We start from the raw sequence: 19935 nt of genomic DNA, 5'->3' as shown, positions 1-19935 counted from the left end.
AGTCGCGATGTTCTTCACATGACAGATCTGTCGAATTTGAAAGAAAGAATGTTCACGATAACAGATATCTAAGATACAGAATTTGCATTTACGTCCTCGCAAAATTCACATAATTCAATGGCTTAGGGTAACATAAGAAATTCCTTATAATTATTATACTTTTCATAAAATGTCATTATATATATTTTTTTTTTTAAACACATCAGGAGTTCACCTCAACATAGTGATGCCTACTCACGTTCAAGATGGCCGTAATTTTATCGCACTGTTGTCTGTCTTTTCTTTCGACCTTTCACACTCTGCGTTAGAGAGAGATCGTTTCCGTATCTGGTATCCATGGTATTGTACAGCTGACATCGGAAGTCCTCTATCCTTAACACTGTCACTTCCGGCATACAGGTGACAGCTGCTGGTCGACATCTTGTGCAGGGAGGGGGAGGAAATTTTGCGGAAATCGTGATCATCAGCGTGAGGAACTAGCCTCCCACCTCCGGCCGGGACAGCACAGGTGAGCAAGAGACTGCTGCTACCGGCGGACAAAAGTAGAATAGAGGTTGGAGTTGACAGTAAATTAGACGTGTCAGCGAACTAGGATGGGGGTAAATGTCACGTTGAGGGGCGGGGTGCGGGAAGGAGCAATTAAACGGTCTGGTAGTGTAGGTAATAGGCAGTGACATTTGCATTTATAAGGAGGAACACAGGGTGGAACGGATGCCTTCCGCATACATGCTCGGGTTCTTTACTTTATGTATGGTAATTTCCGTTTTTGCATCCGTGTGTATCGACGAGGCACCTTGTCTGCCAGGAGAACATTGAAACTTACTAGCAGCTGCATCTTGGAGTCGCCTTTGGATATGTAAATGCATATTCACCTCAGTGGAAACCGGGCTGTTCAGGGAGTTCTTGTCCTTCACCTGTGACTTCTAGGGGTCCACGGTGTGACTTGACTCTCAAGACTAATTGCGACTTTCCTTGCCCCCGCGCTTGTCATTTGTAGTGTGGTTTCTTTTATTTAATAGAATCTGTGTAGTGGTGTCATAAAGGTGGAATCGATGGTGCCTGATCGTTTGATATATTTGACCAACGCTTATTATTTATAGCAAGAGCAAATGTGCATGTGATAGTGCGGCTACCATTAATAAAATGAAGATTTTAACAGATATAGACAAGAGTATCAGATGCGTAGGTTCAGCGGTTTACTAGTATGCGATTATTAGATATATAGTGTCTCCTTGTTAGGGTGCCCAACTCGCACAATATCATGACGGTCATTTTTTTCAGATATGGGTTTTTAAGCTTCAGATAGTTGCTATCTGGAGTAATAGTCCAATTAGTTCAGTGGAAGCAACCCAAGAAAACAATACCCGTAATGCATTAAACTATCACCTGCAAGTCCGGTACTGATGATCGGTTCTGTGATGAATAAGAGGCTTGGAACTTGAAACTGCGTTATGCAAGGAACTTCATCGTTTGCACATTGTTGCAATAACATTGGACAAGTGAATATCTAGTCTTGTACAGGGAGCAGGGTGCGTTATGTACCTAAAGTGTTAGAGGCACCTGTTGGATTCTAAAGAATGCCCTCAGTTACTCTGGTGTCACGTGGATGCTTGTAAAATATCCTGAATCGCAGTCTGCAACTCTTAGTTAGACAGACTTTCTTTTGAAGCCGTGTGCTTCTGTAGCATCTCCACACTTGAGTGCTTTTAAAAATACCCATCTTGCCTCAAATCGTCCACCCCCACTTGTGGTACTTTGTTTTGTTTGTACATTGTATTACGTATGCTGGTCCCGTTCTGTCCCCTTTGGATCCAATAAATCCGATTGCTCCTTTTCAAGCAAGTGAACTCTGTTTTCTGCTATAATTGCTGTTCATTTCTGTATACTGCTGTTGATGTATTTTCTGTTATTGATTGTTAATAAAATAATTAAATGAGCGTTCCTGATTCCTGCATCCTTTTATGTCGCCTTACTTGCTTGGAAGCACTAGCTTTTAGCCTCCTGCTTGCCCGTCTATACTCTACTGGTTCACCATTGCATCGACAACTTTGGCTATTTTCAGTGACAACTGTTTGCAAAAGCACTCCAGAACTCTAGCATCTCTAGATCTGTAAGGAACTAAGGTGTAGAGCTAGAATTAGGCGCCTTAATGTAGTAACTTTGTCTCTAAACTTTAGATGTAACTATTGTTCTCCAGCAGTATGTACACACTATTTAAAGGTTTGGGGACAGATCTTAAAATCCCAACGCCACTTTTTGTAATTATATTTTTGCATTAGTGGAAGGGCTGTCTTTCTTAATAGGCCAACATTTAAATTTAAAATTGTGAGGTACCAAGGTGTCTTCGTTTAACAGGGCTATACTACTCGACTCTGGCATGTGACAGTAAGCTTATAGTCGCTTTCCTTTTCAAAACTTCTGAAATATATGGGAGAGCAAGAATGGCTCTGCCTCCCAATAAGCGTTATGGCAATTCCAACAAAATAATGACTGCATCAGCCTTCACATACTCACGGGTCTTTTGATCAATCCCATGGTCTTTTCCAAATTAACATGGGGTGTATCGCCCTCTAATCCACCTTTCTTTGATCTCTGGGTCCATGAAGAAGTTGGATATTAAACTCGACATTCTCTCTTTTGTTTGGCAATGCCTAGGGTTAGGTGCCAGTGCATAAACTGTTTGACTTCTGATTTTAATTAATGTTACAGGAGACAATGTACAATGCTTAATTAATTGTGGCCTCTGATTGTGATTAACGCTACAGTAGCCGTGCTTTAATTTAGTACTGGTTCTCATTTTGAAGAATTATTAATGTTTTATTTTATTTGGGATTTTTGTAAAGCACCGTATAACAAATTGCAGTGGCTTCTGAACGTTGTGGTGTGTGTATATATATATATATATATATATATATATATATATATATATATATATATATATATATATATATATCTATCTATATCTTGTACTCCGCTCGATGTTGCAGCCGCCACATCACTGTCCTCTCCACACGGACAGTTTTCGAAAAAAGAGCGAACAAGTCAGACCCAAAGTTTCTGGTGCAAAATTAGTGTTTTATTTCCAAAATAAAACCCAGCAGGTCCGCATGACGCGTTTCGCCTCTAGTTCGAGGCTTGATCACATGATATATAAAGAAGATGGTGACTGGAGCATTGCATTGGGTAGACTAAAGTATGCAGTAATATTACAAAATACAAGGTAGCTGGGTTAAATTGAGGTGCACGCCTATGTGTACTGCATAAAGTAATAGAAATATATCCTCTAGGTGCGGTGCTCAAAAAGTAATGTGGCCACCATAATTGTCTTTAAGAAACAAAAAGTTACACAATTGATAACGCCTCCGAGCACGCAGGCCCATCAAATTAATCAACAACGAGGCATATATGTCAAATCGTGTATCATTTAAATTTTAATGTCCAGCGACTTCCTGTAGCCTACTTGTTTGTTGTCTTAGTAGTGGTATTGATGTCATAGTGGTATTATGCATTCAACTTCATCAGGGCTCAGTAGAACTATTCCATAACCTAATTTTATTTAAGAAAATCCACAGTATGCAATGTAACTAGATCTGTATACATAAAATACTATATGGAGAAGTGTGCCCCATCAGACCTCACATAGGAGAGTACTCCATTTCAAACTTGTTTTTGTTTGTAGCTGTTGTTGATTGATATGCTGGGACTGTGTGCTCAGAGGCGTTATACATTGTGAACATTTTTGTTTTTTAAAATACACAATAATTATTCAGCAGTTGGAAGCCACCATTCATGTATGATGGTAGCATGGTGATAAAGCCTTGGTGTCTGGAGACGAGTCAATAGAGTTGAATGATGTCGGTTTTAGGTGTCTAATTAACTAAATAATGGTAGAACAGCCACTGCACTGTTTTTCTGGTGACCTCTTGCACATGTTTAAGGTACATCAGCCAGTGTGCATATTTTATATCGACTTCTGATTAGGATAAATGGTGACAGAAATACAATACTAAATTCATGGTAAACTGTAATTCAGATAAATGGTACAAGAACTAGTGCACTGTTCTTATGGTGACCTACTGTTTGGTAAATTTGTACAAAATCAAGTGCATTAGTTTTATCATAACAGTCTGTTCAGATTGACACTACAGGGGCGGATTAATAACAACACAACAGCATATAGTTCAGTCCCATATGTGAGACATTATGGCACGTCAGCTGGTGCCTCCATTTGAGCAGTATGGAAATCCACCAGGAGATAAGCCAGGGCGCCAGCTGCGGTGGCCTCTTATTCTGCTGTGCTATCTGTGCATGACCGCTATGACTGTCAGATTCAGATCCTGGAGAATTCATAGATTTAAACTAGACGGCTGTAGATTTCTAAACCAATGCTACCACCCAGATCCGCCTCCTTGGACTCAATCTGGATAGACATGCTTCTTGCATTTACCATTCAGGTTATATGTGTGGAAGTAGGTTGGATACGAATCCCCTAGTCATATACACTTATTTAAGCGCCATATAAAGCATGGTATTTTCAGCAGAAAACGAACTAGCACTACAACACTCTTTTGAATCAATTCGAATATATTTGTATGCCCCAGCACAAATCATGTTAATGTCTGGTTCCCAACGTCAGACAGAATAGTGTATTTAATTTCCCACCACCATGCTCAACTCATTTGTGACATGCTATGTCCAAGGGATAATAGTGAATGGGTGCTGTACACTATCGAATACAATCCACATTTTGCTCACTGCTTGAATCGCCCTTGTATGTTTTGCCTTTTGTGACTGCCCCCAAAGCCTTTGTGCACCGCCCCTTCTATCAGTAGCGGCCTGCTTTGCTGGCTATTCCAGTCTGCTTACATCGTTTCTTATCAGTAGTGGCGTGGTTCTTGCTGACTGCATGACCCGTAGGTTTCCTTCCTCTGGAGCAGGCTCTTTGCTTCTTCGGTCGTCTCCGACCCTATTTTCCTGTTACAGACAAAAGGATGTCCCTTGTTTTCATCCTCCTCACCCCTTCCTGCTGCTTCAGCAAAAAGTCTTCAACGTCCTCCCAACTGAAGCTCACTCTCGTTTCTCTTCTTTTTGTTTTTAGGAGTACTGAGTGTGAACACAAAGCGCAACAATGACCGACTCCAAGTACTTCACCACGACGAAGAAAGGTAAAAGATGACCTGGAGCGGGTGGGAGGAGCATTATTGAGATAATCACTACGTTATGAGATGTCTCAGCTGGAGGTGGGGTTGCCACTTTTAAACGAGCATTGTCAAAGTAAATAGTTTCATGTTTGTGTAGTAAACCAATTTTACCGCTAGGCCACCGATGCCTCTTTGTTGACCTATATACACGTTGGGCCTGATTCACAAAGGGCCTCAGCACTTGGAGACTCCCTTGCGACTTTGGGGCCTCCACCGCAAGTTTGGAGGCCTTTTCTGAATCGGGCCCCATATATCAAAGGCCAGGGGCACTGGCTCTTATCCTGTAAAAATGCAGAGAATCCCCTGATGGTGAAATGCTGGACTACCTCAAATATTCATTTTTTCCTTTTGACTTAACTGCACGAATATTTGCTAAGGAAATAATCATTTTCGGAGGAAACTTAACCCGTGCAAAATCGTGGATCATAAATGAAGATAACTTGAGGGCTATGATGAAATACATGTCAGTAATACCTGTTTTCACCTGAAGAGTCTATTAGGTACTGGCACAAAAGTTTGAGGGCCTGATGCGTGCCAGTGGCCATTGACACCTACTCATCTCTTCCCCTGCTTTGAGTCCAAACCCTACAAAAGATGAAAGCCACGCAGATGAGACATCGAAATGCCCCTCCCCTATCCAGGACGGGATATTAAAAGATTAGAAGGGTCAGGAGAAAACATGGATGAGTGGGAAGTAGGAAGGAGAGGAAAGAGATAGAGGAAATAAGTGAATTGCAAAGCATGGGTAGGTGAGGGTATTGATAATAGGACAGAAACAAGCATTGGCATAGCTAATAGGTCTCGCCTTTGGGTCCTCATATGTGTTTAGCTAAAGCTATTAGCTTTGCCTTTCACCCTTCTATCTTTAACCACACTATTCTAAACCTGCTACATGTCAAACTAGATGGACGATTACGCTGTAAATCTAGGCTGTGAATACACTAAACCGGCAAAAAATACTGTCTGAATTTCCTCGATGTAGGTAGAGGAAATGTTTGTTTTTTACTGGGGACTCTTTCTCTGATGAGTGTTGAGCTTTCTCACAATCGAACTCCTGGTATGGTTGAGTTCTTATTTAATGAAGTCTGAACCGCTTTCCGTAAAAGATCAAATCAGAAACTGCGAAAAAGCCTGATTATGCGCAAGGACAGCGAGAAAGCCTTGTTTGCATCATTTCAGCTATGTCACAAATAAATAACAAACTGCTAAAAGCACTGTAGTTTCTCTGGTTAAAAACGTCTAATAGCGCTTCAGTTTCTCTGGTTAAAAACTGCTAATCGCGCTTGGGTTTCTCTTATTAAAAACGAGCCAGAATTTGGACCTGCCTGCCTACTCCATTGCTTTTTTTTTTTTTTTAAATTGAAATATTTTAAGAGTTAGAGTTTTTTTTTTTAATTAATAGTGGAATTGAAAAAGTCTTCGTTTCCTGGTCCGAACCAAAAACGTATCTTCACAAACGTCCGGTGGCATGAATATGGTGACTTTGTGTTATATCGAAGCCTGTTAAGCTTTCTCTTTGAGGCTTGACAAAATACATAATTAAACAAGCATTTGCAATGCAATAGGTCTCGCAATGCTTAAAGTTTGAGCTATTGGCATTGCATTATTATTTGCAACTCCAATAGGTCAAATTTTCAGTAATGCTAGACATATTGCATTGCAAATGCTTGTTTATCACTGCAAGGATGTGCTATCACGCAATTCAAAATAAATACATATGTAAAGTTAAGGGCAAGCTACAGTAGGTACCACACTATAAAGCATTATTTAATATTTGAGTTGCTCTTCAATCAGTAATATTAATACTTGGTTGAAAAATTCAATAGCATTCTTGTGGGGAAACTGCAAAAGAGAGTTAAATATGTGTCAAAACATACAAGTTGTGTATTTTGGCTAAATATTGGTATAATTCTGCTTAACCCAGATCTCTTGACTGGGGGTGAAAGTTTTGATTTGTTCTGCATTATACCCATCTTTTGTAGTATCATCAGACTCCAGAAGATCTACATGTCTGTAGTATCCTCAGATACCAGATGATTTATGCATCTGTAGCATCAGACACAAAAAGATCTACACATCTGTAGCATCAGACACCAGAAAATCTACATGTCTATAGCATCAGATAATCTACAAGTCTGGCATCATCAGACTACAGAAGATCTATGCGACTGTAGCATCCTCAGATACCAGACGATTATCACAGGTTTAGACGAATCAGGGAGGGCTTTTAGAGCGAACCAGTGATTTTAGGGAAGAGTGACAGAGACAGCAATCACTTTTTGAGAGATTCAAGGATCGTCCCGGAGACAAACATGAGGCGCTTTAGCGGACACCAGTGAACGATTTAAGAATGAATAAGCATATTGATAGATTCACTCAGGGCATGTATAGGTTAATCACTCCTTCAGAGCAAGCCGAGAGTTCTTAAAGAATGAATAAGCACGTTGATCGATTCACTCAGAGAATCTGTAGGTTAATCACTCTCCGAGTAAGCAGAGAGCGCTTTTACAATGAATAAGCATGTTGATAGATTCACTCAGAGCATGTGGTGGTTAATCACTCCCTCGGAGTCAACAGAGAGCGCTTTAAGATTGAATAAACATGCTGATAGATTCACTCAGAGCAGTACCGCTTTGTTCGCCATAAGTTGGCAGGGTATGCTCAGATGTGAGTCCCTTGCTCACTTTGTCACTGGATTCAAGCAAGCCTGGCTGAAGACGGCTGAAATGCCAGAAACCGGTCCTAGGAAGCTTGTTTCTGGTCTAGGGAAGGCATGGCTTGGCAGTTCGGGCTGGACTGTACCCATGAGGCACAGGGTCAGACTGATTTGAATATGGCCATGTCTGAACTGGGGTGGCAGAGTGGGCTAAAGAACGGTGATGGATTAAACCCAGATCTGTTGACTGGGTGTGAGTGTTTGATTGGTTCAGATGCTCCGTCCATCACCACCCCCATTTGTACCGCTATGATAGATTCACTCAGAGCATGTGGTGGTTATTCACTTCCTCAGAGTAAGCGGGGAGCGCTTTAAGAATGAACAAGCATGCTGATAGATTCACTCAGCATGTGGTGGTTAATCACTCCCCAGTAAGCAGAGAGCGCTTTAAGAATGAACAAGCATGCTGATGGATTCACTCAGTGCATGTGGTGGTTAAACACTCCCTCAGAGTATGCAGATAGCGCTTTAAGAATGAATAAGCATGTTGATAGAGCATGTGGTGGTTAATCACTCCCTCATAGTAAGCAGAGAGAGCTTTAAGAATAAATAAGCATGTTGATAGATTCCCTCTGAGCATGTACAGGTCAATCACTCTCTCAGAGTAAGCAGAGAGCGCTTTAAGAATGAATAAGCATGTTGATAGATTCACTCAGAGCATGTGGTGGTTAATCATACCTTCAAAGTAAGCATAGGGCGCTTTTAGAACCCGTTAGGTTGTTTAGAGAGGGAATTAGAAAGTGCTAATGAGGGAGAGTGTTATAGAGAGAATCGCAGCTTTGTTAAGTGAATCCTATAATTGGGTATTTAGCGTCATCAGGAAGCGCTTCTGCGCTAACCAGAGAGCGCTTTAAATGATCGTAGTTCAGGCGAGGGTCAGAGAGTGCTTTAGGTGGGCATTGGCAGGAGGTATCAGTGCTAAGACGGAAGTCACTCTTCTCGGGGTGATTTCGAGAGCTCCTCAGGGCTACACACAGAGGGCATTTAAAGAGCCTGCGGCTAGAGGGCAGGTGGAACCAGGGAGGTCCAGGCACAGGAAGACGGACTCAGAAACGGTGGAGGGGTTTACCATCTATCTGAGTTTTCTAACGACATGGCTGTTACATCAAAACACAGGGAGTGAGAAGTGCAGACAGAGGGGCTGACAGGCAGTGCAGACAGAGGGGCTGACAGGCAGGTGATGCATGTATGTATATATATTTGTAGGTATTTAATATAGCGTGAGCCAAGCTCCGAGCAGCATCATGGCGCTTTACAGAGAAGAGCATGAGAGTCTCTCCTCAATGCGGTGCTGGATGTGGGCCTAGTGGAAACCAGACATAATCCGGACAAACTCTACTGCTTTTCACGGAAATGTAATGCATCATTGGTGGCATGTGGGTGTAAAGTGGTTTGTCTAGAATGACTAGATTTCTTGTTAAGTATTGAAGCTGGGATTAGAACCCTGGTCAGAAGGATTCATCTTCAACAACAGAGTGAGAGTGAGAGTTGGCTGGGTGGATAGGGAGTGGACGGGAGCACAGATGGATGAATGGATCAACAAGGTAGAGAGGGAGAATGATGGACTGGCGGAAAGAAAGAAATTGATCGACAGGGTAAATGATGGGTGGAAAGGTGGATGAATGGGTGGGTAAACAGAGTGGTCTGGAGACGGGAGACACAACAGGGTGGGTGGGTGCATTGATAGAAAAGTAGATAGAAAGTCAGGTAGACCAACTGGATGTATAGAGGGAAGTCCGGACTAGGGGACAGAGATGAACTGAATAGATGGATGGATGGCTGAAATGCAGACCAACAGGATGGATAGCTGGGTGGATGGACCAGGAGACAGGCTGACCGACTGGATGGACCAGGAGACAAGCAGACCGGCTGGAGCGTCCAGGAGACAGGCAGACTGGCTGGATGGATGGATGCACCAGGAGACAAGCAGATCGGCTGGACCGACCAGGAGACAGGCAGACCGACTGGACGGATGGATGGACCAGGAGGCAAGCAGACCGGCTGTACCGACCAGGAGACAGGCAGACAAGCTAGATGGATGGATGGACCAGGAGATAGGCAGACCGGCTAGGCCGACCTGGAGGCAGGCAGACCGGCTGGACGGATGGATGGACCAGGAGGCAAGCAGACCAGCTGTACCGACCAGGAGACAGGCAGACCGGCTGGATGGATTGATGGACCAGGAGACAGGCAGACTGGCTGGATAGATGGACAAGGAGACAGGCAGATCGACTGGATGGATGGATGGACCAGGAGACAGGCAGATCGACTGGATGGAAGGACCAGGAGACAGGGAGACCGACTGGATTAACAGACCAGGAGACAGGCAGACCGGATGGATGGATGGACTGACAAGGAGACAGGCAGACCACCTGGATGGATGCATGGACGGCTGAGACACAGACCAACAGGATGGATAGCTGGATGGATGGACCAGGAGACACAGACCGACTGGATGGACAAGGAGACAGGCAGACCGGCTGGATGGATTGATGGACAGACGGCTGAGACACAGTCCAACAGGATGGATAGCTAGATGGATGGACCAGGAGACAGGCAGACCGACTGGAAGAGATACTGAGATGGGAAGGCAGGTTGAGTGAAGGATGGGGGGGGGGGGGGGTCAAGATGGCTAGAACAGATGGATGGATAGTTGGTGGATAACTGACTGGCCAAGAGAGGAAAACGTTCTTACAGGGGCCTGAAAGCTACAAAGAGACAGGTTATTTAAAAGTCTTTAACGGATGCATGCATTTTTTGGCTGCATCCGTCATAGTTGCGCCGGAACATACTGCAGCGACCGGAATTGTCTGGCATTAGGAGATTTGGTAACTTTTGTTTTTTTTATTCTAAGAAAATTCAAGTTTTACAGCAGGAGCTGGAGGCCTAAACTATACAGGTGCAGACACCCTGCTCGCGGCTCCTTCTCGCTCCACGAGCGGAGGAGGGGGCGGGGTTCTCCCCAAGCCCCAACAGGGCTCCCGAACTTATCCCGTGCCGCCCAGTCCCGTTGGGTCCACAGCTGTTCACGATTTCTCGAAAATCAGCCGATCCCCATCTATTCGAACACAGCGCACCCGTTACTGCTTCCCACACCCACAAGAACCCCAAGACAATGCAAAGTTATGGAGAAGTGTGGCTCACTGGTTAGAGCGGCAGACTCTGCTGCAGAGGTCTGGCCCGGACCAGGGTTCAATTCCCGTCGCGGCAGGGTCTTGGGCTCAATGTCCTCGGACCCGATAATTCTCTCGCCTCGGTGCCTACTCTAATCATGGGTCCCACTCTGCAACTCTGGGCAATAGCTTGCTTAATCTCCACACTGGCCCTACCGCTAGGATGCCTGGCTTCACCTTGGGGTGCCCAGGAGTGGGCACCTCACAGGAACAGGCCAGGACGGGTTCCTCAGCTGCACAGCGCGGGGGGACACTGGCTAGTGTAACCAGGCGCTTTATAAGCTCAGGATTATTAGTTATACTATATTAATCTGGGTGAAGTTATCGGCCTCAGAAGGATGAAAGGTGGAGTAGCGTGCTCCACAAAGTTTATATTGAGGAGACTACTAGTGACACAGATCTTCACAGCAGGTGTTCGCTCACCACGCTCTCTCGGCAGACTGAGTCTGCGTCATCATTACAGGACCAGACGGTCATGTTGTGACATCACACCACCAGTTCCCTGATTTTTCTCCTGGTTCCAAAGACCTCCTGAACAAATCAGTTGCCTATCTGGGCCCTGGCAGACACGGTCTAGTGGTACTAAGAAACCCTGTGTCTCAGATCTCCGCTTCCTGCATGAATGAATCGTGTGACCATATGCAATTCGTCTTTTCCCGCAGTACCTTAGTTTGTTCGCTTCTCTGCCAAAAAAATAGCGTTTAGCAACAGGATTAGCGGAGCAGAGGCATGTACAACAAGAAGCACGCAAGACGTCAGCGGTTCTTTCATTTACTTGCTTCCCCGTGAAATGGATCCAAGAAGCCGCGAGTGGTGCGCGCGCCACAGCCAGACGTGGTTTCAATTATTGTGCCCGTATCTGGCCACGATAATTGAAACCACATGACGGCCGGTGGCATTAATAGACACCAATAGGCCATGGGCGGAGCAATGCACCCGCCATTGGCCTATTGCGTGCTCTCTTTTAAAAAACGCACGCAAAGCCCATTAGCGTGCCACAAAAGGAAAAGCACACGCTAGTGTGTGTCATTCCTCGGGCAGCTTCTGAAACACCATTCTTTCCTACTGAATGTCTGGTGCTGCGCGAGCAGTGCTGCGCACTGCAACTCTAGGCGCGAGACCTAAAAAGATCCATTCAGGGGCACTTACAGAATGTGAATTCACAGACCCTGCTGAGCGCCTGGGATCCCCCTCCCCTATTCACACTTTGTAATTCATTCACCCACAGGCTGTCACGAGACAGACAACAAGGCCATATGGGAGCCTCATCTTACAGGAGATGGGGCAGGGAGGGAGGCCCTGTGAGGCCATGCAGCACTAGGCCTCAACATGGGAAGCTACAGGCAAACGCACCCCCAGCAGCAAACACAAATATCACATGCTCCCTGCAGAGAGCAATAACTGTAATAATGCAATAACGATATTTACAATAAGCGCTACACAATCACCTTTCTAATTAACTTAACAGTACGCTAAACTCTGCTATAGTTGTCAATATGGCGCCTTTTAGCAGGAATCAGTGATAATATCTTTGTGCTCTGAGGACCCCCATACTGCCAAGCTGAGCATTACAAAACATCCTACAAAGAGGTGCATATGCTAGGCTGCAGTCTGGATCGATGAGTTGAACGCTCACCGTTGAAACATGCAGTGAATTCCAGGTCTCGATTTTTACTCCATTCTTGCGAAAGCAGACAAATGGAGTACCATTAAAGTGGCTTAACAATAACAAACCCCATAAGTTACAGTGCTCGGGGGTGCAGTTTGATGCTTGTTCGGCGGGTTAAGCTTTCCTAGTCAATATCGGACCACTGTAGCCCATCCATTCTCTTGACAGTCTCCAGCTTCATCGATGCTCATGCACTCTTTTTTTCTCCTCCGGGTCGGTCATATGTCTTGTTTTGGGGGGAATTGTGTTAGTCAACCCTGATGGTGGGGTGGTGAAAGTGGTATACTGCCAGTTTAATTTACATCAGCAGATGTTGAGCATGTTGAACACCGACAACAGGAGGGGCTCGGGAGCAAAGGAAATGAGAACAACGGGAGGGGGCCGGAAGCAAAGTAAAACACAACAGGAAATAAAAAAAAGCGAGGCAAAAGAAAAAGTAGTGCGGGTACCAAATAATATACCCGTTATTGAAAAGATCTATACAGCAGGTGCAAACGCAAAGGCAGACACCAAACAGCTACAAGGTGGGACAAATGTACTCTATTCACAAACCAAAACAATGGCACTTAGAAGGGTGAACCAAGTAACCAATCACAAATGGTGGGTGTCTTCTAACTTCGCAGAGACATTACTACATGCCTCGTGGAGCAACGCAGGCCCGCTGCCTCTAGGCTTCGACCTAAAAAGGGAGAGGGAGTGTGAAGGATAGTGATATAGAAGGGAGACTGGGGGGAAGAGCATGAACAATTAACCATTGTCTCAGTGGTTGCCACCTCACTTCAGAGGGCAAGGGCTGACTGATTATTAATTTAAAACTACATCTGTACCCAGAGATGTTTTGATGCACCCATATGGGATTTGTGAGGTTCTGTCGTGAGTGAGCATTTGGAGGAGTTGGTTCTGATAAGCAGGCAAATAAACTGGCAGTAGATACTGCAGTCACAGAGGAGAGTGTGGGATGCTATTTCTTTTTATATTGAAAGTTGCATTCATCTGTAGGGAATCTTCTTAATCCAAATGGGAAGACCGGGAAAGCAGTACCTACATAGTCCTTCCTATCCGGCATTAAATCAGTATTATTTCATAGGAATGTCAGAATTATTTTTCCACTCAAGTATATAGTAAGAGCTTGTTTCGTGTGGATGAATCCATCCTACTGTTTTGTGGCGTCAGTGAGTTGTGCGTACATGGTGTAAAAGGACACACCACATAAAAGTTATTGATATCCGGGTCACCAACTAAACATTAAACAAGCATTGGCATAGCCTATAGGTCTCGCTTTTGGGACCTTCTAAGTATTTAGTTATGCAGCACAATATCCTTGGTGCAACCTCATCAACGGTTGCGTGGCTAAACACTTATAAGGTCCCAAAGGCGAGACCTATTGGCTATGCCAATGCTTGGTATGGTTGTGTGTGGGTGTGGTGTGTGGGTGCGGTTGTGGGTGCAGGTGTAGTTGTGGGTGTGTGTGTGGATGTGTGGTTGTGTGGTGTGTGTGGGTGTGCTTGTGTGTGGTTGTGTGTGTGGTGTGTAGTGTGTGCGGTTGTGTTTGTGTGTGTGGTTGTATGTGTGTGGTTGTATGTGTGTGGTTGTGTGTGTGTTTTTGTATGTGGTTGTGTGTGTTTTTGTATGTGGTTGTGTGTGGATGCAGGTGTGGTTGTGGGTGTGTATGGTTGTGTGTGTGGCTGTGTGTGTGCTTGTGTGGTTTGTGTGTGGTGGTGTGTGTGTGGTGGTTGTGTGTGTGTTTTTGTGTGTGGATGCAGGTGTGGTTGTGTGTGGTTGTGGGTGTGTGTGGTTTTGTGTGGTTGTGTTTGTGTGTGTGGTTGGGTGTGGTTGTGTGTGTGTGTGTTCTGAAAGCATTTTACTTGGTGAGCAGGCACTATGTTGAAGATACTTGCTCTTCAACCTTTTTAGGGCCATTAGCCTCTGTCATGTGACCCCGAACTTGGGAGGTTAGCAATGATCTCTCAATACTACCTGCTTCTCTCCTCAGGTTCTGCACATTCAGACCAACTAAAAACCCATGATTTGCCTAAGTCCCCGCATGAAGGTATATGGGCAATGACGAGTATCATAAGAACTAGCGAAAACAAGCATTGGCATAGCCAATAGGTCTCGCTTTTGGGACCTTCTAAGTATTCACTTATGCATAACAATATCCTTGGTGCAACCACATCAACTGTTGCGTGGCTAAACACTTATAAGGTCCCAAAGGCGAGACCTATTGGCTATGCCAATGCTTGGTGTGGTTGTGTGTGTGGTGTTGTGTGTGGGTGCAGGTGTGGTTGTGGGTGCGGGTGTGGTGGTTGTTGTTGTGTGTGTGGTTTTGTGTGTATTTGTGTGGTGTGTGAGTGGGGGTGCGGTGGTGGGTGCGGTTGTGGGTGTGTGTGGTTGTGTGTGTGGTTATGTTCAGATTTATATAGCGCACAGCTGCCCCAGCAAAGGGGCGTCCCGGCGGTTGTGTGTATGGTTGTGTGTGTGGTTGTGTGTGTGTGTGTGTGGTTCTGTGTGTGTGGTTCTGTGTGTGTGTGGTTGTGTGTGGGTGCGGTTGTGGGTGTGTGTGGTTCTGTGTGTGTGGTTATGTGATTTGGATTTATATAGCGCACAGCTGCCCCAGCAAAGGGGCATCCCGGCGGTTGTGTGTGGTTTGTGTGTGTGTGGTTGTGTGTGGTTGTGTGTGGTTATGTGTGTGGTTGTGGTTGTGTGTGTGGTTGTGGTTGTGTGTGTGGTTGTGGTTTTGTGTGTGGTTGTGTGTGTGGGTGTGTGTGGTTTGTGTGTGTGGTTGTGTGTGTGGTTGGGTGTCGCTGTTTGGTTGGGTGTGGTTGTGTGTGTGTGTCATTGTGGTTGTGTGTGTGTGTGGGTGTATGTGTGGTTGGGTGGGTGTGGTTGTATGTGTGGTTGTGGTTGTATGTGTGATTGTGTGTGTGATTGTGTGTGTGGTTGTGTGTGTGGTTGTGTATGCGGTTGTGTGGGGTAGTGTGTGTGTGTGGTTGTGTGTGGTTGGGGGTGTGGTTGTGTGTGGTTGTGGGTGTGGTTGTGGTTGTGCTTGTGTGTGTGGCTGTGTGTGTGGTTGTGTGTGTGGTTGTGTGTGTGGTTGTGTGTGTGGTTGTGTGTGTGGCTGTGTGTGTGGCTGTGTGTGTGGGGTTGTGGCTGTGTGTGGTTGTGTGGTTGTATGTGTTTTGTGGTTGTGTTTTGTGGTTGTGTTTTGTGGTTGTGTTTTGTGGTTGTGTGTGTGGTTGTGTGTGGTTGTGTGTGTGGTTGTGGTTGTGTGTATGACCGTAATACTAAAAGCATCTCAAAATAAAGGAACACAAACATCGAGTTTGTGGAAAGAGAAAGTCAAACTGGCGCAGCAAAGCATTAACACATCAACATGTTCTTTGATGTTTGATGTTCTTTGAACGAGAACATCAAAGGGGTGCTGCTAAAGTGATCACGGGCAAAAGTGATCTTGGGCGCTTAATGAGTATGATGAGGTTTGCCATTTGGCGCCTCTGCTCCTAAGCGCGCGCCCGTGCACATGCACTGTAGCTCTACACTGGCCAGGCTGGCCATGGTAGCATTTTTTGAGCCCTCACTAAATGTCTCGCCAGACCAGCGCATGCGCTGGGTCAGGCGAGACCTAAAAGACTATTTTTGACTTGACCTCCTCCTCCATTCTGGATGTATATCTGCGTACTTGGTAAAACGTTGGTAGCCCACAGTAAGGTTCCCTTTCTGTATCCTAATGAGGCCTATAATTATGTACAGGCCAAACTGCTTTGACCCCTTTCTGGCGGTAAAGAGAGAGATCAGGTTAAAAACACATTAACATGATAAAGAGGTGTGATTGTTTCAGGACCTTGTTATAAAATAATCCTCCTTCGACTATTAAGCCACACTGGAGCATAGGTATGTTTGGTAACTGAAAGAAAATTAGGGACTCCAAGAGTTATAAATAAAAAATAATAAATATATATATATATCACGCTCCGTCTCCACTCTTCTGACGGTGCACTCACAGGCGGGTGCAGTTTGCGGTAGTGGAATGCCGCTTTACATAGAAGCTCCAATTCTCCATTTTGCCAAGAATTACCGCACTCACGGGGGGGGGGACGTTTTCACAAAACTTCTTTATTTTAGGTTGAACAGACGCGTTTCGGCGTCAAGCCTTCTTCGCTGTTCATGACACCTCCAAGATGGCGTGCTAATAGAGTTTTCAAATTACATCGATAAATATTGGGAAGGGACAAAACCACCTTAGCAAATAGTGAGCGCCTTGTTGAAATTCACAAGTGTATTTTCACAATGCATAACCACAATACATTCTTATGTACATATTTGTGTTTGTGCTTAAACTGAATTCTGCCACAAATTGGCAACATAAAATCTGCCAAGGGGTGAAACTAGCAACATTCCACCGTTGATCGGCTCATATCCCTACATTTGTAAGCCTAGGGAATGACACAACAACCTTTACTAGCCAAGAGCGCCATATTGAATTGAAATGTATTCTGGTTTACGCTCTGCTGGTATGTAAGTTGATCATAGTTAACATCCTTGTGAGAAATATCACTGTATGAACTGTGTAAATATGATTGGAATATTTATACACTTATTTAGTGTGTTTTTATACTGCTATGAATAACTGTATTGCTGCTGCTGGACCTAAGATGGAATGATATTGACTCTGGCAGGTATGAAATGATATAGAAATATTGTTGGGAAGGGACACTAGCCGATCCACAGCGAGATCTTGATGTTGACAACACCTTATTATATTATAATAAATAGCATTAGAGCATCTGCGATGATTTATTGTGAATGCGCTGTGTCTATATAGCCGGTACATTCAATATGGCGCTCTTGGCTAGTAAAGGTTGTTGTGTCATTCCCTACAGGCTTACAAATGTAGGGATATGAGCCGATCCACGGCGGAATGTTACTAGTTTCACCCCTTGGCACCCGTGAGTGCGGTAATTCTTGGCAAAATGGAGAATTGGAGCTTATATATATCATCATATGTATTTATTGTTTTACAATTGTTGAATCCCATTCACTGTACTTATACAAATGAAATTAAAAGCATGATCATTTGGCAATACTATGTACAAGTATATTTTCTCCCATCCACAAAAAAGGTGATAGAACCAACCCCACTAATTACAGGGCCATAAGCCTGCTGGATAACTCACAAAAAATATTCTGTAGACAGGTCCTGTATAAACTGAATGATTGGATGCAGTAGAACAACATCCTCAGAGTCCCAAGTAGGCTTTAGAACAAAGATCAGCACATTGGACCAGTTGATAACTTGTGGGCGCCATTCGACCTGGTCCCGAGACAATCTCTATGGGAAGTCCGAGAGGGGTATGCCATCTTGAGAATATTAAAACTGCTCCATGTAAACACATATGCGAGGGTGAGATGGAACACCACAGGGGACATGACAGACAGGATAGAGATAGAGATTCTGCAAGGCTTCAGACAAGGGTGTGTCCTTGCCCCAACACTCTTCAGCTTATACATCAATGGCGCAGTGAGAAAGTTGAAGGAATGCAAACACAACTCCCCCAGATTGGCAGAATACCAGCACCAATACTAATGTTTGCAGACGATACCTTGCTAATCTCTCGGACACCAAGGAGCCTGCTATCTGAATTGAATGCCGTTGTAACCTTTTGCAGAGAAAGGGAATTATAATTAAATCCGTCCAAATCCAAAGTCATGACCATTAACCCCCACAAAAAATGTGGACCCAAAGTGACTGTAGAGGGGCTTCCTCTTGAATAAGTCTCACATTTTGATTAACTCAGGGTGAGGCGAAGTGATATTCAAACCTGGGGTCCCCTGCGGGATAAAAGCAAGACCACCCTCCATCAGAAAGCCTCTGCTATAGTAAGGATCTATAAGGCTGACCCAGGAAGACCCGTCTCCCCGGCTATTACTGTATACAGAGCCTCAGGAGTCTCATTATCAATATATACAGCTGAGATTTGGTGCTACCCATCAGCAGAAACTTTAACAAAAGTAGAAAGTAGGTTTATCAAGGCACTTTTCAAGCTTCCTTTAAGCTCACCGGTCATCCCATTGCGTCTAGACCTAGCTCTCAATCCTATTCACCAAATTGCTCTATTAAAACCTCTGTTGTATTGGGTTAGATTATGGTCCACCCAAGAACTGGCAACATACAGAGATTGTGTAAAAGATCTTCTAGCTCTAGACAGGGACCTGAGGACTCCATGGCTGAAGAACATCAAACAAACACTACAAAGAATAGGTTTGAGTGAGCTATGGAACTCCTCTGAATCAACTGTCAAAGGTGATGCATCAAGAGCGAAACAGTTATATTGGGAAGCAGCTCTATTGCAAACGTGGGAGGCCCACCAGACCTATCGGGCAAATTTTTTAATCATAAGTGTGCACCAAGACTCGAACCATATTTGGATAGAATGTACCCACATCAGTCTAAATGTCTATATGTGCAATACAAATGCGGACTATTGCCTTTGAGAATACATGCATCAAAATGGGCCAACGCATCCCCTGAGACTTATTCCTGCCCAAATTGCCTCGACATAGAGGAAACTGAGATTCACTATGTTTTTCTTACCCCTATATAGGAATGTCGGGAAAAAATGGCGGCTAGCCTTATGCAAACTTATGGGTGTGAGGCACTACTGAGAAGCCGCAGGACTCTCTAAGAGCGATATTGGAGAACTCTTAGCCTATGCCGTCTCCAGGTACTTGTACTGTGCCTGGATACTAAGGAAGAAGGCCCTACTCAATTCCGTAACACGATCAAAAAACTGATAGAGCAAGTCCTGGCAGGATATATAGTGCCATCCTAGGTCCTCCTTGTCATGTTTTGCCTACTTCTCTAAACAAACACTTCTGAAATGTCCCTACATACTGTGTATGATCCCTTTCAGATTGAGATTTTTGCACATGTCCCCCCTGTATAACTATATACATTTCGTTCCCCTCGTCATTGTGCAAGAAGACATGTTCCTATTACAGAGTATGATTGGAACAGTTTGTTTATGTGAGCAGGTTGCTTATTAAGGGCCGCAGCTAAAACCTCACTATTGCACTTTATAGCATCCTATAGTAACCATCAAAATCGTACTTTAACTGTTTGCTACGCCTGATCAAAATTCCTATTAGATGTTTTAAATGTATATAGATCTGTTCTAG

At 44.4% G+C, this 19935-nt stretch overlaps 1 protein-coding gene across 1 annotated transcript in view; it reads left to right on the top strand.

The window, feature by feature from the left end:
* Positions 1-372: 372 nt before the first annotated feature.
* Positions 373-19935, top strand: part of AP1B1 (adaptor related protein complex 1 subunit beta 1) — a 342547-nt gene continuing 322984 nt past the window's right edge. Inside the window, exons 1-2 of the mRNA XM_078667185.1 lie at positions 373-508; positions 5099-5165. Of these exons, the coding sequence (XP_078523311.1) occupies positions 5129-5165 (37 nt within the window). The 5' untranslated portion in view covers positions 373-508; positions 5099-5128. The remainder of the gene's footprint in view (positions 509-5098; positions 5166-19935) is intronic.

The sequence above is a fragment of the Lissotriton helveticus genome, chromosome 11 (assembly GCF_964261635.1).
Source record: "Lissotriton helveticus chromosome 11, aLisHel1.1, whole genome shotgun sequence".
NCBI classification, from domain to species: Eukaryota; Metazoa; Chordata; class Amphibia; order Caudata; family Salamandridae; genus Lissotriton; species Lissotriton helveticus.
This window is presented reverse-complemented; position numbering and strand designations above follow the sequence as displayed.